This window comes from Hyperoodon ampullatus (assembly GCF_949752795.1).
Source record: "Hyperoodon ampullatus genome assembly, chromosome: 11".
Taxonomy (NCBI): Eukaryota; Metazoa; Chordata; class Mammalia; order Artiodactyla; family Ziphiidae; genus Hyperoodon; species Hyperoodon ampullatus.
Genome location: NC_136924.1, coordinates 9057675 through 9085513, shown reverse-complemented (window position 1 = coordinate 9085513; position 27839 = coordinate 9057675). Strand labels below are relative to the sequence as shown.

Genomic DNA, 27839 nt, shown 5'->3' with positions numbered 1-27839 from the left:
TTTAATTTTGGTGCTGAGAAGAGATGTCCCTTCACCCAACTCAAGGGTCAAGAGAGCAAGGATCTATTCGTGTAAGGAGGCATCCTTTACAGGTCCTAGCAGTGGGAACCAGAGGCAAATTAGTGGCTGGAGACAAGGAATAAGAGCTGGCGGAGCGCCAGAAGATTTGAACGGAATGACGGAAAGTTGGGGATTGAGGTGCTCAATGAAGAGAAAAATGGGTGAATACTTTCAGCACCACTTGCTTTTTAGTTTCTTATCTTTTCTGTTGACTCCACCCTCATATTTTATAAAGGTACTGGCCCTTCCCAGAGAAACTTCTCACCTCTGAATGCTTCCCATTACTTTTTTTAGAACAGGGTCTAGAAATTGGCCAGCTTGCTCATCTTGCCTCGATGTCAGTTGTTGCTTTTGATTACAGTTCCACTCTCTTCTTCAACCCTAAGTTTCAGGAGACTGAGTACTCATTTGGCATCCCAGGTCTGCACCCACCCCAAAATCTGGTCTTTGAGGAGTGAGAGAATTTTCTGAGAATTTTACATGAATTAGGCGAAGATACAGAGGATACACATGCATGCATGCGCGTGCACACACACACACACACACACACACACACACACAGTCATTAAAACGAAAAACCAAAGGCTATTCACAGAATATAAATGGCGTTCAAAATTGGACCTCCTTTAGACTTCAGGACAGCTCAGATTAATCCCCTAACCTGAAATTTCTATTCTCTAAGAAAGTGTCTGCCTGTCATTTTCTGAGTCTCATGATGAGATGTGGTTACACTGACCAGGTTGGATCTTCTTTAGATGATTGGCGAGCGTTTCCTCACAGCGTTCTCCTTATTACCAGAACTGCAAGATGGGATCACTCCTCCTTCTTGCCATTCATCCAACCCCTATCTAGTCATTTCCAAGTACAAGGGTGCCTGGGGCAAAGTCAACTTAGGGGCACTGTAATTGCAAGCAATGGAGGAGTAAAGAGAAAGGGCATCCTTCGGTCTCTGATTCTACAGAGGTAAACAGGGACGGAGGAAGAAAGAAAAAGCAGGGAGGCAAGTCTCTGAAATAATCCTTGATGCACTCTTCACACACAAAGAGCTTAAGGAAAATGGATGTACCTAAATCATGGAAAGCACATATAAATATACATACAACATATATTTATCGAGCTTGTTTCTGTGAGCTAAGCACTGTGCTAGGCACTTAGGAGACATATATATAAACCCTGTCTTCAGGGAGCTTACAGGTTAGCAATATACAAAATAAGCTATACATTTGTATTTATTTTAATACCATTATATAGAGCTAAACAGGAAATTATAAAGTTCACTAGAAGGTGATAAATGTGATGTAAAAAAAAGGAATTAAGTAAAGGAGAACAGGAGTGTGAGAGCAGTGGAGGGGCTGCAGTTTAAATAGCGCATCTGGGGAGCCCCATGCAACTGTTTGGAGCGAAGAATTGAAAGGAGGGATATGAGATATAATTTAGCCACAGTAATAATTTAGTACATATTTATATGAATAACATATAAGAGAAAAATAAGCAGCAGATGACAAGATATTAATTTTTAAAATTCATCATCATCTGAATACCCAGGTGGCCTCCAACTTCAATTATACTTTAAGCAACTTCTCCAAAACACAGGCAAAATCAGTTACGTTTTGTGTAAGAGAAAAATAAATTAAATGGAAGACAATATTACTGTATTTCCTGGTGTATCTAGGAAATAATTCTTAAGTCATAGTAATTGGAAATCTGCAGAGGACTGATTGGAACTACTCAAATAACAAATTTACATCTGTTCATTTTTTTCAGGAGTAGAGGGAAAAAGACACTTTTTTTTTCACAGTGCAAAACCTCCTTCTGAGAAAACTGAAATTAATTTATTTGAAATTCTGCTGCCTATTAGCCTGCACTTTCCATATGAACATCATTTTAGGAAGAACAACAAAAATGCTTCTGGCCATTTGAGCAACTTTCAATCAGTTTTAAAGTTAAGCCAAACAAAAGGCATGAAAACAGGATGCAATTATGAATTTCTTAATAAACCTCTTTTATATGCTTTCTAATACATGTCTTCAAATTTACCTGCAGTGCTCTGGATAAAAATGACTATGAAATTAAAGGTCATTTTAATGAGATTTCAGAAAAATGCCTTTCATCATTTTTCCAATATGGAAAATAGTTTAACTCTCTCTATACAGTTAATTTTGAATGAGTATTTCTACATGGAAAAGCATGACCCATACAATGCCATTTTAAAACTACATTTGTAATAGAAAACCTATAACACAAACAAGCTTAGGAATGACTTAATCTCCTTCTTTCTCTTTGCCAGGCTCCAATTTCTAAAAGGATTCTGATTTCCCTCAATTTTACTTTGGGTTGCAATGGGGAGGGCAAAGTTTAACAGTTAGTTCCAGGAAGCAATCCTAGACACCAGTACCACAATGTGTAGTTTCCATTGCTATAAAAGAAATGAGTGTGAAATAATAAGTGGTTTAATTCAATTCTATCCAAAAGCGCTTATTAGTACCAAGAAGGTGTCAAGGACTTCACTATGTGCTAGAAATAAAGACATAAGTAAATTACATCCCCAGTCCCTAAGGAGCTCCTAGTGTGAATTTCAATTCTTTGGTCATCATGTCCATGGATTTCATAGGATAAAATTATTCTCTAGGATATCTTGTAGCTTTGTGATAGCAAAATGTTATTCTCTACTACATTCAGGAGAAGTGAATAATATTTCCAAGTTTCTAGACCCATGATTGATGCCACTATGTTTTTTCCCCCACAGGGACACAAAAACCTCATAGAAATACTTAACTTCTCTATAGTACATGATCTTTGGCCATTTTCTCCCTTCTTACTGTCCTATCCATCAGCTTCAATGACATCAAAGTACCCTGGGCTTCTTGCCTCCTCCTTGAGCACACTTTATGGTTCCACTTGCTCTACCAAGCTCCTTCAATATTGGTATTTCCCAGGATTCCATCCATGGTCCTTCTTTCCTTTATCCTTATACATATTACATACACACACACACACACAATTATTGACAGTCAGTTGCAATTTACACACTTAGATAATTACTCCAAAATCCACATCCTCTACCTCAGAATGCTCTCACGAGTGGTAGAAACATGTTCTAGTTGCTTAGTGGATGCCCAATAGTCATCTGAAACTTACGTAGCCAAAACTGTACAATTTTCCCTCTAAACAACCTTGTTCATTTGTCTTTCAAGTGTGATTCCTCTTGTCTTTCTCTTTATTATTCTTCCTTTTTCTCCAGCCTGAGTTAAGTCCCTTCCTTCTCATAATAATACAAGCATCTCTCCCTTAGAAGAGATATTACTTTATTACTAAACATATATATATATATATATATATTTTTTTTTTTTTTTTTTTTTTTTTTTTTTTGCGGTACACACGCCTCTCACTGTTGTGGCCTCTCCTGTTGCGGAGCACAGGCTCCGGATGCACAGGCTCAGTGGCCACGGCTCACGGGCCCAGCAGATCCGTGGCATGTGGGATCTTCCTGGATCGGGGCACGAACCCGTGTCCCCTGCATCAGCAGGCGGACTCTCAACCACTGCGCCACCAGGGAAGCCCTACTTAACATATTTTTAAATCCAAACTTCAAGCTACTTGAGGGCAGAAACTATACTTTCTTTGTCAGCTTATTCCTACCATCTAATAGAATATCTGTCACTCTGAAGGCACTAATATTTGTTGAATGAATTAATGAATCCTTATTTCCAATACAGGAACTTACAAATGTGTTCATATGTACAAATGTACTCAGAAAGTATAATCGGTATTAATCAAACTTTATAATTGGTCATTACATCTCATAAATGGGTGAAAATTAGTGATGTTTGACGTAGGTGTTATCAGCATTGGGGATTTTAGAGTTGCAAGAAAACAGATTTCACCTTGAAAGCTAAACTGTAAAATCAACTCACAATGAATCAGAGAACCAGTGTTCAAAAAATGAACTGTGGAAAGAAGATGGCCATGAAGCTAGCAGGTATGAAGCGCTTACTTGTTTAACTATGTTAACACAACCACTGAGTACAAAATGTAAAAGTCTGCATGAAAGAGAAGTGGTGTGACTTGGAAGAAAGGTCTGTAAATGGGGATTTACAGAGGCAAATGCCAATAGCACTTATTCCAGCACTTTCCAAGGAAGGAAGAGCTTCAGCCAAGAGGTTTCATAGCATCAGGCTGTCTTAGACTAATGTCATTATAAATTAATCCATCCAGTACTCTTTAGCCTGATGTTCTTATAAATTGAATGTTTTTAACACATGGATACATATGCTTACCGAACAGACTTATGACTCTCATGCAGATTTGACTGGACTCTGAGTCCTTCTAGCACCTGTGATAGTACAGTGGGGGAAATCCCATGAAAACACTACTACCACAGGGGAACTCTGTCACTCTTCTCTGTGTTTTTATTATATAAGTAGGTTGCTCTGGGACTGATCACCCCAGGCAACTAAGCACCCCACGCACCTAAACTGATTGTTTCTTACCTCAAACAACTTGCAAAAACTCACTAGATATTTGAATGCTGTAAAATGAGCCTTCATGTTACCTACAATTTGTAATTTGAACTAATAATTACATATGATGCTTTACACTATAAAACTTGCAATAAAAATCTTTCATCAGGGGCTTCCCTGGTGGCGCAGTGGTTGAGAGTCTGCCTGCCGATGCAGGGGACACAGGTTCCTGCCCCGGTCCGGGAAGATCCCACATGCCGCAGAGCGGCTGGGCCCGTGAGCCATGGCCACTGAGCCTGCACGTCTGGAGCCTGTGCTCCACAACGGGAGAGGCCACAACAGTGAGAGGCCAGCGTACCGCAAAAAAAAAAAAACAAAAAAACTTTCATCTTGTGCTTTTTTTTTAATTGACCTGGATGTGTTATTAAATTAAATTATTTCTGACTTCCTCTTTACCATCCTACAGATGTCCAGGTCATCATATATTAATTCTCTTGCCTTAATCTATCTTGGCATTTTGACAAGACAGGCTTGGCCAAATTTCTTGAATATAATGTAGCATGGCCAAAACTCAAGAATGGATAATTTAATGCTAAAATATACTCAAGAATTCACATGTTCAAATGCATATAAATGGTTGATGAAATCATTAAGCATGGTTAATTTGCCCTAGTTTCAAATAATCACTAATTTTTACTTTTGAAAATATTCTCAATAAAGGCTACACTTATATACTTAGTTCATCCACTTTTCCTTTAGACATGGTAATGTTACAGGAAGTCTAAAAATTAGAATTGAAAATTACTAAAAGAAACATTTAAATAATGTGTTTCTATAAAGAGAAATCAGTTGCATAGCCACTTATACATCTCAAGTAGGATTTTAAAGGGACTATTACTATTTTAAGAACCATGAAGCATCACAGTTTTTTTGTTTTTTTTTTTGCGGCACGCGGGCCTCTCACTGTTGTGGCCTCTCCCATTGCGGAGCACAGGCTCCGGATGCGCAGGCCCAGCGGCCATGGCTCACGGGCCCAGCCACTCCACGGCACGTGGGATCTTCCCGGACCGGGGCACGAACCCGCGTCCCCTGCATCGGCAGGCAGACTCTCAACCACTGCACCACCAGGGAAGCCCGCATCACAGTTTTAATAAATCAGAATAGAAGTATAGGCTTCATTATTTACTATTTAATTTTTTTCTGATTAACAAATGAAAATGTAAGAATGTGTTGTGATGAAACCTCCCTTGGCTGGTTATCCAATTATGTAACATCCATTATCTTCTCTTACCGATTCTGAAAAACAGTTTTCAATATGTTTGTTACAAAGAAAATATTTTGGGTTTGGTGGGAGAAAGGGAAAGAGAACTCAAGTCTTGATACCAGATGATATATTCCAGAATCCTTATCCCACATCCTTATCCCACCTTTTCTTGTTTCAAAGAAAAGAAAAATCTCAAATAAACAACCTAACCTTACACCTAAAGCTATTAGAGAAAGAAGAACAAAAAAGCCCCAAAGTTAACAGAAGGAAAGAAATTATAAAGATTAGATCAGAAATAAATAAAAAAGAAATGAAGGAAACAATAGCAAAGATCAATAAAACTAAAAGCTGGTTCTTTGAGAAGATAAACAAAATTGATAAACCATTAGCCAGACTCATCAAGAAAAAAATGGAGAAGATTCAAGTCAACAGAATTAGAAATGAAGAAGGAGAAGTAACAACTGATACTGCAGAAATACAAAGGATCATGAGAGATTACTACAAGCAGCTATAAGTGAATAAAATGGACAACCTGGATGAAATGGACAAATTCTTAGAAAAACACAACCTTCAGAGACTGAATCAGGAAGAAATAGAAAATATAAACAGACCAATCACAAGCACTGAAATTGAAACCATGATTAAAAATCTTCCAACAAACAAAAGCCCAGGACCAGATGGCTTCACAGAAGAATTCTATCAAACATTTAGACAAGAGCTAACACCTATGCTTCTAAAACTCTTCCAAAATATAGCAGAGGGAGGAACACTCCCAAACTCATTCTATGAAGCCACCATCATCCTGATACCAAAACCAGACAGAGATACTAAAAAAAAAGAGAATTACAGCCCAATATCACTGAATATAGATGCAAAAATCCTCAACAAAATACTAGCAAACAGAATCCAACAACACATTAAAAGGATCATACACCATGATCAAGTGGGATTTATCTCAGGGATGCAAGGATCCTTCAATATATGCAAATCAATCAATGTGATACACCATATTAACAAACTGAAGAATAAAAACCATATGATCATCTCAATAGATGCAGAAAAAGCTTTTGAGAAATTCAACACCATTTATGATAAAAACTCTCCAGAAAGTAGGCATAGAGGGAACCTACCTCAACATTAATAAAGGCAATATATGACAAACCCACAGACAACACTGTTCTCAATGGTGAAAAATTGAAGCTATTTCCTCTAAGATAGGAACAAGACAAGGTTGCCCACTCTCACCACTATTATTCAACATAGTTCTGGAATTTTTAGCCACAGCAATCAAAGAAGAAAAAGAAATAAATGGAATCCAAACTGGAAAAGAAGAAGTAAAATTGTCACTGTTGCAGATGACATGATACTAATACATAGAGAATCCTAAAGATGCTACCAGAAAACTACTAGAGCTAATCAATGAATTTGGTAAACTAACAGGATACAAAATTAATGCACAGAAATCTCTGGCATTCCTATACACTAATGATGAAAAACTTGAAAGAGAAATTAAGGAAACACTACCATTTACCACTGTAACAAAAAGAATAAAATATCTAGGAATAAACCTACCTAAGGAGACAAAAGACCTATATGCAGAAAACTATAAGACACTGCTGAAAGAAATTAAAGATGATACCAACAGATGGAGAGATATATCATGTTCTTGGATTGGAAGAATAAATATTGTGAAAATGACTATACTATGCAAAGGAATCTACAGATTCAATGCAATCCCTATCAAACTACCAATGGCATTTTTCACAGAACTAGAACAAAAAATTGCACAGTTTGTATGGAAACACAAATGACTCTGAATAGCCAAAGCAGTCTTGGGAAAGAAAAATGGAGCTGGAGGAATCAGGCTCCTGGACTTCAAACTATACCACAAAGCTACAGTAATCAAGACAGTATGGTACTGGCAGAAAAACGGAAATATAGATCAATGGAACAGGATAGAAAGCCCAGAGATAAACCCACACAAAAATGGTCGCCTTATCTTTGATAAAGGAGGCAAGAGAATACAGTGGAGAAAAGATACCTCTTTAATAAGTGGTGCTGAGATAACTGGACAGCTACATGTAGAAGAATGAAATTAGAACACTTCCTAACACCATATATAAAAATAAACTCAAAATGGATTAAAGACCTTAATGTAAGGCGAGACACTGTAAAACTCTCAGAGGAAAACATAGGCAGAACACTCTATGACATAAATCACAGCAAGATCTTTTTTCACCCACCTCTAGAGAAATGGAAATAAAAACAGAAATAAACAAATGGGACCTAATGAAACTTAAAAGCTTTTGCACAGCAAAGGAAACCATAAAAAAGATGAAGAGATAATGAGAGAAAATATTTGCAAACAAATCAACTGACAAAGGATTAATCTCCAAAATATACAAGCAGCTCATGCAGCTCAATATCATAAAAACAAACAACCCAGTACAAAAATGGGTAGAAGACCTAAATAGACATTTCTCCAAAGAAGATATACAGATTGCCAACAAATACATGAAAAGATGCTTAACATCACTAATCATTAGAGAAATGGAATTCAAAACTACAATGAGTTATTACTTCACACCAGTCAGAAATGGCATCATCAAAAAATCTACAAACAATAAATGCTGGAGAGGGTGCAGAGAAAAGGGAACCCTCTTGCACTGTTGGTGGGAATGTAAATTGATATAGCCACTATGGAGAACAGTATGGAGGTTCCTTAAAAAACTAAACGTAGAAGTACCATACGACCCAGCAATCCCACTACTGGGCATATACCCTGAGAAAACCATAATCCAAAAAGAGTCATGTACCAAAATGTTCACTGCAGCTCTATTTACAATAGCCAGGACTTGGAAGCAACCTAAGTGTCCATCGATAGATGAATGGATAAAGAAGATGTGGCACATATATACAATGGAATATTACTTAGCCATAAAAAGAAACAAAATTGAGTTATTTGTAGTGAGGTGGATGAACCTAGAGTCCGTCATACGGAGTGAAGTAAGTCAGAAAGAGAAAAACAAATACCGTATGCTAACACATATAGATGGAATCTGAAAAAAAAAATTTTAATGGTTCTGCTGAACCTAAGGGCAGGACAGGAATAAAGACACAGATGTTGAGAATGGACTTAAGGACATGGGGTGGGGGAAGGGTAAGCTGGGACGAAGTGAGAGAGTAGCACTGACATGTATATACTACCAAATGTAAAACAGATAGCTAGTGGGAAGCAGCTGCATAGCACAGGGAGATCAGCTCGGTGCTTTGAGACCACCTAGAGGAGTGGGATAAGGAGGGTGGGAGGGAGACGCAAGAGGGAGGGGATATGGGGATATACATATGCATATAGCTGATTCACTTTGTTATACAGCGGAAACTAACAGAACACTGTAAAGCAATTATACTCCAATAAAGATGTTAAAAAAAAAAAAGAATAAATGAACCTCAAAAATGTGAGGCCTTTTTGAACCAAAATACAGTATTTTCAATATGGGAAATTTAAAAATTGAAATAAATGTAGAAATACACATATCTAGAAGGGAAACTTGAAGAGTATAACAATGTCAGTTTACCTCACTTGAACATATAGTCACTGGAAAACCAACTCAAAGCCCAGACTTCTAAGGCAATTTAACAAGGCTATGTTCATGTTCATATTAAAGACAAAACACAGAGGAATAATCAAGAATTGCTTGAAAATAAATAAGAAGAATGGGAAACTTGCCTTAAAATATAAAATATACTAGAAGTTACAGTAAATAAAACAAATTGTTCTTGGTGTGGGTTACCAAAAGACCAAAATAAAGCCCATGACAATGACTCCAGGGTTATATACAAACTTGGCCTAGGTGAGAAGCATTCAATAAATTATTATGGGGACATTAGTTTTCATTTTGGAAAAAAAAATACCTTAATACAAAAAATAATATATCCAGGGTGGACTAAGTACCTAAAGAAAAAAACCAAAATTAATTCTAAAACTATTCAAAAAATGGACAACAACTTTTAAAAATATTAGCCTATGAATGGTTTTCACAGAGACACAAAATTACAGAGGTTTTAAAGGAAAGGGTCTGTGGATTTTTATATATATATATATATAGAGAGAGATTCAAATTACATACAATAACGATTATCATCAGAAAAGTAAAAATACAAGCAAAAACTAGGAGAAAATACCTGCAGAAAAGATGTTTGTGTTATACATGTAAGTGCGGCAGAGGGACCCATTTTCACCTTAAACCCCACAAACCAACAAGAAACACTTCTCAATAAAGAACTAGGCAAGAAACCTGAACAATTAATTCCCAGGAAAATTACAAAGAGCTAATAAACAAAATAAACTCCACTGGTAATTACGGAAACTTGGTTTTGAAGCAACATAGCTTTGAAACCATTCCATTGGACATTTATTAATGTTGTCTGTGTAATAGCCCCAATTGAAACAGTGTAATGTTAATGAAAGCAGAGACAGTCATGAAAATTATGACACATTTGTATATACATCCAGAAGTAAAAAAATCACTGGTGATGCACATACACAGGGGAACAAGTTAAAAGTATGCTTGTATAACTACATGTTGTAACTACATATAGAAATGCTCATGAAAAAAGTGAAAAGATATATGCTAAAGGAGGGAAAAAGATGTGTAAGGAATGCAATAATAATTTTTATGCTTTACTGCTTATTCTTCAGTACTGCTTCAATGTTTTCAACAAGATTCTATTTGAGTATAAATTAAGTGGTAGGGGTTCCCTGGTGGCGCAGTGATTGAGAGTCCGCCTGTCGATGCAGGCAACACGGGTTCGTGCCCCGGTCCGGGAAGATCCCACATGCCGCGGAGCGGTTAGGCCTGTGAGCCATGGCCGCTGACCCTGCGCGTCTGGGGCCTGTGCTCCGCAATGGGAGAGACCACAACAGTGAGAGGCTCGTGTACCACAAAAAAATAATAATAATAATAAAAAATTAAGTGGTAAAAATGATCAATTAAAACAAAATGAAAGTATGTAATAAGTGTTAGGTTTTGCTCTTGCCATGTGAACAGGTAGGTAGGTACCTGCAAGCTGTCTCACCTCCTTCCAGGAATCACTAAAGGGACAGATGAATTGTGTATCCAGATCTCTGGTGACCCCAAGCCAATAGAATTTCACCAAAATCTCTCAGTCCCATTCACTTGATATCACACATGGCAAGCACCTCCTGGCCCTCCTGTTTGATAGCCTTTCCTGAATTGTCTATTTTGGGAGACGAGTCTGCTTACCTGGTATCCTTTGAACACCTCCCTCCATCCTTTATACACATACATACACACATCCATGGAACTTGGCAGGAAACCCTGCCCTGAACTCTAGCCTTTTGGCCAAAGGTTACTTTCCCCCTCATTTCTACAGACCTCACTACCACAGGCTTCTCATGCCTTGTTTTCAACGGGGATTCAAGGAATGGCTCAGCCCCATTATCAGATAGTCCCGCCACTTCCATTCTGTAATCTCTGATCCTTCTAACCTCTCAAGGGTCCTGAAAAGCTGGTCCTGAACCAACAAAAAAATCTCTCATTAGAGCTAGATCTATGGTGACAACTCTGCACCCCACATTCCCTCACTGCTCTATCCTCCTATATTACTTCCTTTGAAGACAGAGTTCTCGGCATCATGAGATATATAAACTTGTTGTTAGCTTCCTCAATCCCCACTCCACCCCCCGTTAAAAATTCATGTGCTTGACATTGTGCTTGGTACTGGGGATAGAATGGTACCACTATGTGTCACTCTGCCTCTTAAAATGAAGCTCCCAATAGGCAGCTATTGGTTGAATTATGTCTCTCCCAAAAAAGGTATGTTGAAGTTGTAACCCCCCATACCTTAGAATATGTCCTTTCTTGGAAAAAGGATCACTGCAGATATAATGTGATAATAAGGGTGGGCCCCTAATCTGAGTGGTATCCAGATAAGAGGATGTGAAGGCAAAGTTACACAGGGAGATCGTCATGTGATGACAAAGGCAGAGACTGGGGTCATGCAGCTGCAAGCCAAGGAACTCCAAAGAATGCCAGCAAACCACAGGAAATAGGCAAGGAAGGATTCCCCTAAAGGTTTCAGAGGGAGCTTGCCCTGTGGACACCTTTATTGTGAACTGCTAGCCTCCAGAACTGTGCCATAATAAATTTCTATTATTTTAAACCACCTAATTTGCAGTACTTTGTTACGGAAACTAATACACAAACCAGCGCTAACATAAATGTCTTTGCTTCTGAAACTTCAAGATAACAACTCTAGACACCTAATTCAAGAAGGCTGTCATAACCCAGAATTGTTTAATGACAATGATCAACATATACTTACACAATTCAAAGAATGTGGCTAATACCCATTACTAATCTTACCACTTATAGTGACAAATAGAATCTCCTCTGCTCTGATATGAATTTCATAATTCATTTATAAAAGCAACAAATATAGTCAGAACTCCTGTAGATATGGAGAGATATAATGACCAATAAGAAACTGCCACTACTTCATGGAGCTGAATATGAATGGTAATGATCATTGTACTTCAATATTAAATATGGTATTTCTATAACTTTAGACAGATAATCTTTATGTTGTAGAAGTATTTATTTATTCCTAGTTTATTTATGTCTTGCTCTCTGAGGCAGATGTTGATCGAAAGCCTTCCTGGCACTTCTAGAAATGATCATAATTTTTTTCCTCTTCTGACTTTTTAAATTGAAAGAGTATAGCAATTGAATTGTGGTATTGAATACTCCACTATAAAACTTAGAATAAATCTCATCTGATAGTGGTGTTTTATTAATCTTTAATATGCTGCTGCATCTACTCTATTAATTTTAAGATATGTCTACATTTATATTCATAAGTCTATTGGCCTGTTTTGGTTCTGTTATTTGTTCTTGCTTGTTTGCTTTTTGTTTTGTTTTTTGAGTTTTGTTGTTGTCGCTATTCTCTTTTGTGTTTTGGTTTTAAATATCAGACCTTTTGCTATCAGTTTTATCTAGCTTCACAAAAATAAGTGAGAAGTGTAACTAATGCAAGAAATACCATTTGATTAATGACTTGATAGAACTTACTTGTGAAATGCCTTAACTTGGTTCCTTGGAGAGAAAATTCTTTAATATGGTTTTCAAATTTTTCCAAGGTTTTTGATTCAGATTGCCTACTTCTTCTTGGGCTAATGTTAATCATTTATATTTTCCCAGAAAAGTATTCATATTACTAAGATTTTCATATACATAACTAATATTTTGTTATTTTAAGCTTCCATATGTCTGGATGCAGGCCCTTTCTCATTCTCAGTATTATACTGTATATTTGAGATTTTCTATTTTGTCCATTACCTTTGCCATATATTGTTGATCTCTTAAAGAACAGGCTCTTACATTTGTTCATTACTTCCCATTGTTTCTCCATATTCTACTTCATTAACATTTTCTTTTTACTCCCTTTAAATTTATTAGTTTATTGTATTGCTCCTTTCCTAGCTTCTCAGATTAGATGATTACTTAGATGCTTACAGAACAAAAATGACAACTAACTTATGGTGGCAAAATCTCTATTATCCACAGAAATAATCCCCTCTGTTATGTAAGATAATCAAGAATTGATTAAACCACATTACATTTATCATCTGTATTCTGAAATCTAATGCCTAATGAAATATTCAATGCTCTATTGAATTCCTTGTTTAGGTGGCAATTGGAACAGACTGACTGGGGCAAATCTATAACAGTGAAAGAACAGAGCATTATTCAGACGAGAAATCAATTGTATTTCAAATGGCAGTGAGTGGTGCAGTTAAAAGGTTGAAAGTCGACTACATATTTCTAAGATTTGACACTGCAAATCACTGAGTGGTGGTCCATCTGCTTTGTCCCTGAAAATTTATTATACCTGAAAAGAGAAACCAATGTCATAAGGCAGATCTGTTAAACCTGGTCTTAAAATTACTTGTGGGAACTACTGAATTTTAATAAATTTGATAATATGAATAAAAGGTTAAATATAAGGCTATGCAATAAATGTACTACATCTATTGCTATTAAGAGTAGAATTGGGACTTCCCCGGTGGTGCAGTGGTTGGGAGTCCGTCCGCCGATGCAGGGGACGTGGGTTCGTGCCCCGATCCGGGAGGATCCCACGTGCTGCGGAGCGGCTTGGCCCGTGGGCCGTGGCCGCTGGGCCTGCGCGTCTGGAGCCTGTGCTCCGCAGTGGGAGAGGCCACAACAGTGAGAGGCCCGCGTACCAAAAAAAAAAAAAAAAAAAAAAGAGTTGAATTGGGGGGAGGTAGGCAAAATGGGTGAAGGGGGTTAAAAGGTAGAAACTTCAGTTATAAAATAAATAAGTCCTGAGGCTGTAACGTACATACAGCATAGTGACTAGTTAATAACACCATATTGCATATGTAAAAGTTCCTTAGAGAGAGTTGCTAAATAAAAGTTTTCATCACAAGAAAAAAAATTTGTAACAATGTATGGTGACAGATGTTAACTAGATTTCCTGTAGTTATCATTTTGCAATATATACAAATATTGAATCATTATGCTGTACACCTGAAACTAATAAAATCTTATATGTCAATTATACCTCAACACAGAAAAGCGGAACCTAAGCACTGTTTTAAATTTCACATGTCTATAATCTGTAACTATGGATTGAACTGATATCAAAACAATGTGATAATTAATGGATTTAGACAATTAAAAACAATTTCTGCCGTATCTTCTTGAAAGCAACTCTTAGCTCAGTTGTGCAAACCCATGATCTTTTTAACAAAATTCTACAGCATGAGTTCAGTAAACTATCATAAAAACAAAAAATTAACTTCTACTTTCTGTTAGATGTAATTCCAAGTATTTCATTTCTATATGAAAAGTGATTTGAATTAATTTTTTTTCTGAATTTGACAGCTGTATACTGTGATTTTTTTCCCCCATACCCTTGGTTTACTTCTGCCAGCTTGAGCAAAAATACTGTTGTTGCAGGGTTATAGAGTCAGAACATCTTAAGCTCAAATATTGGCTCCTCTACTGTTTGGGTGATCTTACACAAATTATCTCTGCATTTTCCTCATTTTGTAGGCTTCATGTGAAGATAAACTGACATAACATATGTAAGGAACTAAGAAAAGTGGTTGGCACATAAAAGTAATTCAAGTAATTGCTCTGAAAGAAAAAAAGTTAAACTTATTCCATCATTTTATAAATAAGAAATATAACCATTTATATGTACCTCTTGGATATAACTTGGTATTAATCCTGCAAAAAAAAGTCCTCAGTTTTAAAATCTTTTAATGCAATGTTTCCTGAACTTCAGATATAACCACATATTATTTGCACTATTGCTTTTTTAATATTTTTCGAAATCATTCTTTTTTTTCTCTATTCTGTCCTAGAACAATATTTAGACATGCTAGTTATATTTTTAAAATATAAATATAAAATTACAGGAATTAATTTAAAGATTATCTCTGGCCTCTTAGAATCATCCTGTGTCTGGCCAGTGGTAGTGTACCTCTCTTTAGTAATTATTGTTTTGAAGTTACATAATGATGCATGTCTCCAAGTTATATTCCTAATAAAATTTTCTAGCAATAGGAATTTTTTTCAATAATTTACAAAGCATGTAGATCTATGAACATTGAATGTGTTCAAGAAAATCTAGGTTACTGATTTAAAGTTAAGTAGAGGAACTAACAGGAGTTTATGATTCTCAACAGCTTCTAAAACTCATTAATAAATATGGGTACTTCATGCTAACTAACATAATGGCTTCATTAGTTTCAGGTTTTGGTTATAAAACATCTTTAAGAGACTGATAATATGAAATGTGATTAACACTTGCTGCTACCACAAGGAATGTTGTTGGGTTAAGTTTACTGGTAAAACTGAGCAAAGCAAACCCTTTTCTTTCAGGATTTGAAATAGAACAAGGAGCAATTTCTGTATGTCAGAAAAAATTATGTGATGAGGGCTTCCCTGGCACAATGGTTAAGAATCCGCCCGCCAATGCAGGGGACATGGGTTCAATCCCTGGTCCTGGAAGATCCCACATGCCGTGGAGCAACTAAGCCCATGCACCACAACTACTAAGCCTGCACTCTAGAGCCCATGAGCCACAACTACAGAGCCCACATGCCACAACTACTGAAGCCCATGCACTGCAACGAAGAGTAGCCCCCACTCGCCACAACTAGAGAAAGCCCATGCGCAGCAACGAAGACCCAACACAGCCAAAAATTAAAATAAATCAAATAAATTTTAAAAAATTGTGATGAAAATAGCATATATATATATCACAAAAATTTTTTATTTGTCACACAGTCTCTAACTGTCCATGAGAAAACCTGGCTTTTTTCCTTACTATGTAAATAAACAGAAAAAAAAATAAGATTGCTCCTAGGGACATATGATGCCAGACATATTTATGATATTACAGGTTGTAAAGTATATATCTTGGTGTGTCTTATTAATATTTGATTAAAAATCATTGAATAACTCAGCTATTTTGAAACATAATTATGTATGTATCAGAATTCTGTCAACCACATGGGTTATGTAATCCTTCAAAATTATTGCCGACATTTCTTGTGGAATTTAGGCCTCTCCATTTGAGCTAACAGTTAAGTATAGTTCAAAAATCCTGTCACAGTAGTAAAATGATTTTGGAACTATAAATGGCATTATGCCATATCATTTTTCCTACAAATAGGGGGGAAGAAACCAAACCTTGTTAATAACCACTTCTTCAGCAAGAATTTTTCATTAGGGTTTAGGGAGATGTATCTATATGCTTTCACAGTTTACATATGCATCCACAGAGTAAGTTATAAGATGCAGCTTTTAAATTACATGTAAAGTATATTCATCTAATTGAATAAACTTCGCTTCTCAGCAAAGAATACGCCTGGTTGGACACATTTCCTTTTTCTTTCAACCCTTGCCCAACAAGTAACACCAGAAGGTAGGTAACTTTTCAACCAGTGGCTATGGATGAGAGAGAGAAAAACAAGTTCAAAGAGGAGATGCTGGTTGTTCGGCTACTTTCTCCCCTGACAATGTATGAAGAATGGGCACCAGAAGCAAACTGGCATCCCATATTGCAAGGCAAGAGTTCCCTTTGACAACATTACTTTCAGAGGCAAAAAAAAAAAAGAAAAAAAAAAGAATGTGTAAATTTGTCAAACTGATAAGGTTCTTTTTCATGAAATAAAAATACTATTCAATAATCAATACTAACCAATAATATAGGAACATCACATTATTTAGATGAAGAAGACATGGGGGAAAGCCTTTGTAGTTGTATCTAGATATATCCATTCAAATAAAGAAAAAGATGTAATCTCAAATTACTTTGGGGAAAATGACGAAGTATGAAACACAGCAGAGAGTGAATATCAGGGGTGTATAAACTGGAGAGGGAGTGCTCCACCTGAAAGCATCCCAGGTAAAAAAGAGAAAATTGAACACTGTGCAGGTCAACACACAACACATGCTGACCTAATTTAGACTATAGGCCAGGAGACTGAGACCCCAGGGTTAAAGTCAGGGAAGTTAAAGAAAAGGTAAATGTACAAACAGGAAGTTAAACTGAGCTCATCTTGTCTGCTTTCCCTTAAAAATCTAGATATTTTGGTGGTTTTTTAAAAAAATTTTTTACATCTGTACTTTTAGATTTAGCCAGTACAAAAGATTAGACGTAACCAGAACACAAATGCACATTAAAAATGAAGCTGACAGGGGCGTCCCTGGTGGCGCAGTGGTTGAGAGTCTGCCTGCCGATGCAGGGGACGCGGGTTCGTGCCCCGGTCCGGGAGGATCCCACATGCCGTGGAGCGGCTGGGCCCGTGAGCCATGGCTGCTGAGCCTGCATGTCCAGAGCCTGTGCTCCGCAGGGGGAGAGGCCACAACAGTGAGAGGCCCGCGTAATGCAAAAAAAAAAAAAAAAAAAAAAAATGAAGCTGACAAATTAGTTTAGTATTGTCAATATTACATAGCAGTCATTAAACACAAGCAGTAGACATCTTATATGCCTGGTCCCTTCCTACAGGGAACTGATCCTCCTCCTTTCTATTCCAACCCCAGAGGCACTGTCAGTGGAGGGCTCTTACAGCGCCGGACACACGGCCCAAAGTTTCATTTAAGAAACGATCCATGATCCCGGAAAGGCTGGTCAGAGATCTTTTTCCAGGATTAATAGAGATACCAAGACAACTCCTTCAGAGACTGAGAAGAGTCTATATGCATAAAGGTGCATGAGTCATTTCATTAACTTAGAGTCCCACAGAGAAAGGAGTGAACCCCAAAGAAACCAAAGACACAAAATGGAGACAAATACTCGAAACATAATAAAACACCTGGATCTAATTGTGCCTTCATCTAGTCAACCCCAGGAATTTTCAGTTATGGGGGCTAAAAATTCTCTTTTGTGTTTAAGCAAGTTTAGACTAAGTTTCTATTACTAATAAATAAAAGAGTGTCATAAATACAAGAGACAGAAAAAGGATTTCAGTTTAATTTGCATTTATCCACTCACATCTAACTGCACCCCCTGGGGCTTTCCATTCAAATAACAGAACAGATTTTTCCCCAGGGATTTTTCTAACCCAACATACACAGACATTCTAAATTATCCCATTATCCCAACCTAATTGTCACTACCGTTGGAAGAGGGGATGGAAAAATAAAAGAAAAACATTATCTTATTTGATAACTCCCCAGGTTTAGTACATGTTCTATATATACTTTGACACCAGCAATTCTTTAACAGAGGATAAAATCTATTATTAAAAATCAAGATATCAATTACATAGAGTAATAGCAGCCTTATTTTATGAGCCCAACCAAGTACTAATGATGTGAACTTTAAAAAAAAAAAAAAGCTAAAAGCATTTAAACCAATTTTTGTTATATGGCATAGTACTTCAAAAAAAAAAACCTCAGCCATATCATATCAATACACATGAATATCAATGATGTGGCCCAAAACAGAGATCACAAATACCACCCACTTATTGATCTCAGAGGCATGATTCATGAAAAGACTATTTCAGAATATCAGCTACCGTCATCTCCATTTCCAGCAGTTAAATCAACAGCCCCTCTTGCCACATGTTTCAAAGATGAACCAAACCAGAGAAAGCAACGCATACTCACAAATTATAAAGCATGTCAGCCATGTTGCTTCGGTAATACAAAGCATTTCTATAGGCGCTTTCAGCTTCAGAAATTTTGCTCTGACTCTTGAGAACATTTCCAAGGTTACCCCATGCTGCCAAAAAGAGAAAGAAGTATTCAGGCTGAGTGTCATTCCAATTATATATGACATAATATCAGGCTGTCATGAAGTACCACAATGAGAGAAAAAACTCTCATAAAACATTTTTAAGAAAGCAAATTTATTTCCTTTATACTCCAACATTTCATCAAACTAGGGGATTAAATACAATGAAAGCCTAAAACAAAAATATGTCTCAAAGCTGATATACACATACAAGTCATCATAAGGCCAAGAACTATGTTATCTTAAGATCACCTACAAAGACTTGAAGCTCTTTCAAATCCTGGTAGGGGTCTTCGTGGACTGAAATTATTGTATACTTACTAAACCAGAAACTGTAAGAAATCATCTTAAAATAAAGACTTCATTCAAATACAAAAATACTGATAAATGACATAGAAGAACTGGGAATAAAAAAGAAGATAACTAAGTAGATCAAAGCTATAAAAAGGCTTAATAGTCATCAGAATGTATCAGTAAACACCATGCTTCTTAAAAAAGTTAAGTATATATGGTTTATTCACATATAATGTTCTTTTATACCCTTCCTGTTAATAAATTTATACATGGTAAAATCAGTAACAGTGTTTTCACACATAGTCACACTTAAAAATCGACATTTTCTGTATACCCTTTATGTTTCACTCTAAATAATCATGATTTCTCAATATTATAAGACACCCCATTAACAGCTGCCCACACAGCATGGCTCTCAAACAGACCTATCCCTCAAACTTGGGTGCTTCTCTTGTCTTCTTTCTTTCCCATAAGGAGATGAGGTGTCGGGTCCTGAAATCAGAGTCCCTCCCAACTAGAAGCTGAGGATAAGAAGGCTCATGTGTGCCAAGATCTATTTATTTGGGTAATTAATAGCTGTATATGAAGAATGAAACGGGTTTTGAGATATCACTTTTTAATGCATAAAAATGTGTAGCCTCTTTCAATCCCAAATTTGCTTATGTGCCCTGTAATTTAACACTCTGTGCCTCTGTTTACTCATTTGTAATATGGGGGAGAATAATATCTCCTGGGTTTGTTGACAAGGATTAAATGAGTTTGTATACATAGGGTGTTTAAGACGGTGCCTGCCATGTGGCAAATACTCAATAAATATTTTCACACCAAGTTTCATCTTTCACTGCAAACCAACATTCACATGCTACGAATAGGCCTTGGCACTATGAGTCCATAGAAAATTGAATCCTTATCTTTTTGAAAGATAAAAGTTAAAAAAATACTAAGTATGAAAAACATATAGTAAAATAAATTATGATTATCTTCAAATTAAATAGGCAAAACACCATATGTATTTTATATCCAACCCCCCATCCCACCACCAACATAACAAAGTATGGCTCAATGGAAACTTCTAATAGCCAGGCTGTTTTTCAACCCACCTCACCTCTCCCAAAGTTTTGCTCTGATTGTGGCATTAGTAAATGAAAATATATTTACACTGGAATCACTCCAGAGAAATGCATCCAACTAGTAATTTAAGCACCAGGAAAACATAATCATAATGCTATCCCATCTTACCCATAGTCTTTGAACACAGATGATGAAAAAAAATTATAGCAGGAAATTACTTTGAATATTAAGGCATATTTCCAGAGAAACTGATTGACATTTTTTCAAGTACTTCTAGCCCAATTAATAGTTAATAGTCAACAAATAATTATGTCTAGAATATACATTTACTCATTTGGTTAGTGGTTCATTTATTAATTCATAAATGTATTTGTTTATTAAGCACCTATTTGTGCCAGAAACATTATTGGGGGCTGGCACAACTGTACATACATACAAGTTCTCACCCACTCGCAGCTTATGTTTGAAGTGGGGAGTGGAGTGGGGATGGGAGGACCACACAATAGAAGAAATGAATTAACTTCAGGTGACAAGTGCTACAAACAATATAAAACAAAGTAAGATGGAGGAAATGAGGCTAATTTAAACAGGGATATCTTAGAAATAGGGAAATGGGTGTGATCTCTAAAAACTGAGGATAAGGAAGTAGTCTTGAAAGACCAGCGATTCCAGGTAGGGGGAAGAGTAAGAGCAAAGAATCTAAAATGCCTTCCGCAGGGAAAGGCAGCAGAGGAGATGGTTATTTCAAAGTAAGACTACAACTTATAAATTAAAAATCATCAGTAAAGTTATCTGTGGCAAAGCCACAGCATGTTACTAAGTTTCTTTTGTCCAAACAGAAATCACTCTCGTATTTATGATTAAGTCATTTCCCTAGGTAACTACAAAAAGAAGAAAATTCCCAAATTAAGTACGTATTTTTTAAACAATTTTAATTGCTTATGGATGAAAGAGGTAGTAGTCGGGAGAGAGGAAAGAAAGGGTAGACTTTGATGTCCTGAACTCATCTGACACTCACCAACAGGCCATTCTGTTCTCCTGTTGTACATATACAACAGGAAAACAGCTGGAGACAAGGTTACTTTGAGACAATGGTAAATGATACCAAGCAAGATCACTTCATAATTTTACTAAACACAAAAAAGAAAAAGGCCACTGTACAACCCACAAAATAGCAAACAACCCCCTCACTTGCTAAACAAATGACTTCTTTAACCAGGCATAGATAGAATTGTCCCAGCATCCGATCTAGAGGACTCCCCTGTTTCCTTAGACCCTTTCCCAAATCACCCAACCAAAATCCAAATCCAATGACAGGACATATAATGAGATTCCCCAGGACCCCAATGGTGCAGTGTTCCTTCAGTGCAAGGAGTAGTTAAGCCAAACTCCTTACTACCAGTGTGTTCCTGCTGGTCTCTGCCTGAAAGGCACCAACATAGAGGATTTCATCACATTCAAATATGAAAACAATTCTTCTTCAAAATCCCTTCTTCCTAATTGCTCTTTAGTACTGTGTTTACCAAAAGAGAGTTTAGGTTTTTAAGTAAGAGCTGACAAGACTAAGCCTACAATTTTTGCCTACTTTTTTTTTATTGTTACTATTCCATACTTTTAAGTTTAAATACTATTGATTTTTGCTTCAATGCTACCAGAACCCAATGCTAACCTAAAGATTACTTCTAAAAATATAAAGCTACCCTACAGAATATAACCTAAAATTAAAAATCCTGTTAGTAGTCAACTAAATAGTAACCTTTTCACAAAAGTTGTTCATGTTTCAGTGATAAAACAAAAAGGAGGAAAAAAAAACATTGTTGACATATAAACCAGTTAAAATCTAGCTTTTACAGATATATTATAGTTTAAAGGAAAATACATTAAAATAAACTATAAAAAGTACATCTTAAAAGGGCTAATGTGATGATTTCAAATCTATATAATTAACCTATAGAATTAATCAGTGTAGCTTTAGGGTTTTTTTTTTTCCTACTACTTGACAAATTTGATCATATCAACCAAGTCAACTGTTTTATATCAGATCAATTTTTACACCTAGCTGGTCTGATGACTTGAAAGTATCCAAACCAAAACTCAAAAAATATGGAGAAATATTCCAAGGCTCACGGATGGGACAATTTAACACTATAAAGATGTCAATTCTCCCAAAATTAATCTATAAATTCTATATAATTCCAATCAATATTTTAGCATAATTTATTAACAAACTCAAAAAATGTATTCTAAAAACAATAATAGAAGAGAAAAATGAAACTGGGTCTTTATAGCATATTCACCATATACAAAGGTAAACTCCAGATGGTTTTAAAAGATAAATGTGAAAAAGTAAAGCTAACAGGGGAGAGGAGGAGAAGATGGCGGAAGAGTAAGACGCGGAGATCTCCTTCCTCCCTACAGATACACCAGAAATACATCTACACGTGGAACAGCTCCTACAGAACACCTACTGAACGCTGGCAGAAGACCTCAGACCTCCCAAAAGGCAAGAAACACCCCACGTACCTGGGTAGGGCAAAAGAAAAAAGAATAAACAGAGACAAAAGGATAGGGACGGGACCTGCACCAGTGGGAGGGAGCCATGAAGGAGCAAAGGTTTCCACACACTAGGAGCCCCTTCGCGGGCGGAGACTGCGGGTGGCAGAGGGGGGAAGCTTCGGAGCCACGGAGGAGAGCGCAGCAACAGGGGTGTGGAGGGCAAAGTGGAGAGATTCCCGTACAGAGGATCGATGCCGACCAGCACTCACCAGCCCGAGAGGCTTGTCTGCTCACCCGCCGGGGCGGGCGGGGCTGGGAGCTGAGGCTCGGGCTTCGGTCGGATCCCGGGGAGAGGACTGGGGTTGGCGGCGTGAACACAGCCTGAAGGGGGTTAGTGCGCCACAGCTAGCCGGGAGGGAGTCCGGGGAAAACTCTGGAGCAGCTGAAGAGGCAAGAGACTTTTTCTTCCCTCTTTGTTTCCTGGTGCGCGAGGAGAGGGGATTCAGAGCGCCGCTTAAAGGAGCTCCAGAGACGGGCGCGAGTCGCAGCTATCAGCGCGGACCCCAGAGACGGGCATGAGACGCTAAGACTGCTGCTGCCGCCGCCAAGAAGCCTGTGTGCGAGCACAGGTCACTATCCACACTCCCCTTCCTGGGACCCTGTACAGCCCGCCACTGCCGGGGTCCCGGGATCCAGGGACAACTTCCCCGGGAGAACGCAGGCGCGCCTCGTGCTGCTGCAACGTCACGCCGGCCTCTGCCGACGAACGCTCGCCCCGCACTCTGTGCCCCTCCCACCACCACCCCACACCCCCGGCCTGACTGAGTCAGAGCCCCTTAAGCAGCTGCTGCTTTAACCCCATTCTGTGTGAACAAAGAACAGACGCCCTCCAGCGACCTACACGCAGAGGCGGGGCCAAATCCAAAGCTGAGCCCCGGGAGCTCTGAGAACAAAGAAGAGAAAGGGAAATCTCTCCCAGCAGCCTCAGAAGCAGCGGATTAAAGCTCCACAATCAACTTGATGTACCCTGCATCTGTAGAATACATGAATAGACAACAAATCATCCCAAATTGAGGAGCCAGGAGTCAGTGCTGTGCCTCTGAGGTGGGAGAGACAACTTCAGGACACTGGTCCACAAGAGACCTCCCAGCTCCACATAATATCAAACGGCAAAGATCTCCCAGAGATCTCCATCTCAACACCAGCACCCAGCTTCACTCAACGACCAGCAAGCTACAGTGCTGGACACCCTATACCAAACAACTAGCAAGACAGGAACACAACCCCACCCATTAGCAGAGAGGCTGCCTAAAATCATAATAAGGCCACAGACACCCCAAAACACACCACCATACGTGTACCTGCCCACCAGAAAGACAAGATCCAGCCTCATCCACCAGAACACAGGCACTAGTCTCCTCCACCAGGAAGCCTACACAACCCACTAAACAACCTTAGCCACTGGGGACAGACACCAAAAACAACGGAAACTACGAACCTGAAGCCTGCGAAAAGGAGACACCAAACAAAGTAAGATAAGCAAAATGAGAAGACAGAAAACCACACAGCAGATGAAGGAGCAAGAAAAAAACCCACCAGACCTAAGAAATGAAGAGGAAATAGGCAGTCTACCTGAAAAAGAATTCAGAATAATGATAGTAAAGATGATCCAAAATCTTGGAAATAGAATAGACAAAATGCAAGAAACAGTTAACAAGGACCTAGAAGAACTAAAAAACAATCAATGATGAACAACACAATAAATGAAATTAAATATACTCTAGATGTGATCAATAGCAGAATAACTGAGGCAGAAGAACACATAAGTGACCTGGAAAATAGTGGAAATAACTACTGCAGAGCAGAATAAAGAAAAAAGAATGAAAAGAACTGAGGACAGTCTCAGAGACCTCTGGGACAACATTAAACGCACCAACATTCGAATTATAGGGGTTCCAGAAGAAGAAGAGAAAAAGAAAGGGACTGAGAAAATATTTGAAGAGATTATAGTTGAAAACTTCCCTAATAGGGGAAAGGAAATAGTTAATCAAGTCCAGGAAGCACAGAGAGTCCCATACAGGATAAATCCAAGGAGAAACATGCCAAGACACATATTAATCAAACTGTCAAAAATTAAATACAAAGAAAACATATTAAAACCAGCAAGGGAAAAACAACAAATAACACACAAGGGAATCCCCATCAGGTTAACAGCTGATCTTTCAGTGAAACTCTGAAAGCCAGAAGGGACTGGCAGGACATATTTAAAGTGATGAAGGAGAAAAACCTGCAACCAAGATTACTCTACCCAGCAAGGATCTCATTCAGATTTGATGGAGAAATTAAAACGTTTACAGACAAGCAAAAGCTGAGAGAGTTCAGCACCTCCAAACCACCTTTACAACAAATGCTAAAGGAACTTCTCTAGGCAAGAAACACAACAGAAGGAAAAGACCTAAAATAATGAACCCAAAACAATTAAGAAAATGGGAATGGGAAAATACATATCGATAATTACCTTAAATGTAAATGGACTAAATGCTCCCACCAAAAGACACAGATTGGCTGAATGGATACAAAAACAAGACCCATATATATGCTGTCTACAAGAAACCCACTTAAGACCTAGAGACACATACAGACTGAAAGTAAGGGGATGGAAAAAGATATTCCATGCACATGGAAATCAAAAGAAAGCTGGAGTAGCAATTCTCATATCAGACAAAATAGACTTTAAAATAAAGACTACTAGAATAGACAAAGAAGGACACTAAATAATGATAAAGGGATCGATCCAAGAAGCAGATATAACAATTGTAAATATTTATGCACCCAACATAGGAGCACCTCACTACATAAGGCAAATACTAACAGCCATAAAAGGGGAAATCGACAGTAACACATTCATAGTAGGGGACTTTAACACCCCACTTTCACCAATGGACAGATCATCCTAAATGAAAATAAATAAGGAAACAAGCTTTAAATGATACCTTAAACAAGATGGACTTAATTGATATTTATAGGACATTCCATCCAAAAACAACAGAATACACATTTTTCTCAAGTGCTCATGGAACATTCTCCAGGATAGATCATATCTTGGGTCACAAATCAAGCCTTGGTAAATTTAAGAAAACTGAAATCGTATCAAGTATCTTTTCCAACCACAATGCTATGAGACTAGATATCAATTACAGGAAAAGCTCTGTAAAAAATACAAACACATGGAGGCTAAACAATACACTCCTTAATAACGAAGTGATCACTGAAGAAATCAAAGAGGAAATTAAAAAATACCTAGAAACAAATGACAATGGAGACACGACGACCCAAAACCTATGGGATGCAGCAAAAGCAGTTCTAAGAGGGAAGTTTATAGCAATACAATCCCACCTTAAGAAACAGGAAACATCTCGAATAAACAACCTAACCTTGCACCTAAAGCAATTAGAGAAAGAAGAACAAAAACACCCCAAGTTAGCAGAAGGAAAGAAATCATAAAAATCAGATCAGAAATAAATGAAAAAGAAATGAAGGAAACGATAGCAAAGATCAATAAAACTAAAAGCTGGTTCTTTGAGAAGATAAACAAAATTGATAAACTATTAGCCAGACTTATCAAAAAAAAAAAGGGAGGGCTTCCCTGGTGGCCCAGTGGTTGAGAGTCCGCCTGCCGATGCAGGGGACACGGGTTTGTGCCCCAGTCCGGGAGGATCCCCCATGCCACGGAGCGGCTGGGCCCGTGAGCCATGGCCGCTGGGCCTGCGCGTCCGGAGCCTGTGCTCTGCAGCAGGAGAGGCCAGAACAGTGAGAGGCCCGCGTACCGCAAAAAAAAAAAAAAAGGGAGAAGACTCAAATCAATAGAATTAGAAATGAAAAATAAGAAGTAACAACTGACACCGCAGAAATACAAAGGAACATGAGAGAGTACTACAAGCAACTCTATGCCAATAAAATGGAAAACCTGGAAGAAATGGACAAATTCTTAGAAATGCACAGCCTGCCAAGACTGAATCAGGAAGAAATAGAAAATATGAACAGACCAATCACAAGCACTGAAATTGAAACTGTGATAAAAAATCTTCCAACAAACAAAAGCCCAGGACCAGATGGCTTCACAGGCGAATTCTATCAAGCATTTAGAATTGAGCTAACACCTATCCTTCTCAAACTCTTCCAAAATATAGCAGAGGGAGGAACACTCCCAAACTCATTCTACGAGGCCACCATCACCTTGATACCAAAACCAGACAAGGATGTCACAAAGAAACAAAACTACAGGCCAGTATCACTGATGAACAGAGATGCAAAAATCCTCAACAAAATACTAGCAAACAGAATCCAACAGCACATTAAAAGGATCATACACCATGGTCAAGTGGGGTTTATTCCAGGAATGCAAGGATTCTTCAATATATGCAAATCAATCAACGTGATACACCATATTAACAAATGGAAGGAGAAAAACCATATGATCATCTCAATAGATGCAGAGAAAGCTTTCGACAAAATTCAACACCCATTTATGATAAAAACCCTGCAGAAAGTAGGCATAGAGGGAACTTTCCTCAACATAATAAAGGCCATAACCCACAGCCAACATTTTCCTCAATGGTGAAAATCTGAAAGCATTTCCACTAAGATCAGGAACAAGACAAGGTTGCCCACTCTCACCACTCTTATTCAACATAGTTTTGGAAGTTTTAGCCACAGCAATCAAAGAAGAAAAGGAAATAAAAGGCATCCAAATCGGAAAAGAAGAAGTAAAGCTGTCACTGTTTGCAGATGACATGATACTATACATAGAGAATCCTAAAGATGCTACCAGAAAACTACTAGAGCTAATCAGTGAATTTGGTAAAGTAGCAGGATACAAAATTAATGCACAG

General features: G+C 37.8%; 1 protein-coding gene across 1 annotated transcript in view; it reads right to left on the bottom strand.

Annotated features, from left to right (window-relative positions):
* The window catches only part of TMTC2 (transmembrane O-mannosyltransferase targeting cadherins 2), a gene marked incomplete at both ends in the record, with an annotated part of 412037 nt that overhangs the window by 152433 nt on the left and 231765 nt on the right, over positions 1-27839 (bottom strand). The window contains one exon of the mRNA XM_079715466.1: positions 18960-19074. Coding sequence (XP_079571592.1) covers positions 18960-19074 — 115 coding nt within the window. The remainder of the gene's footprint in view (positions 1-18959; positions 19075-27839) is intronic.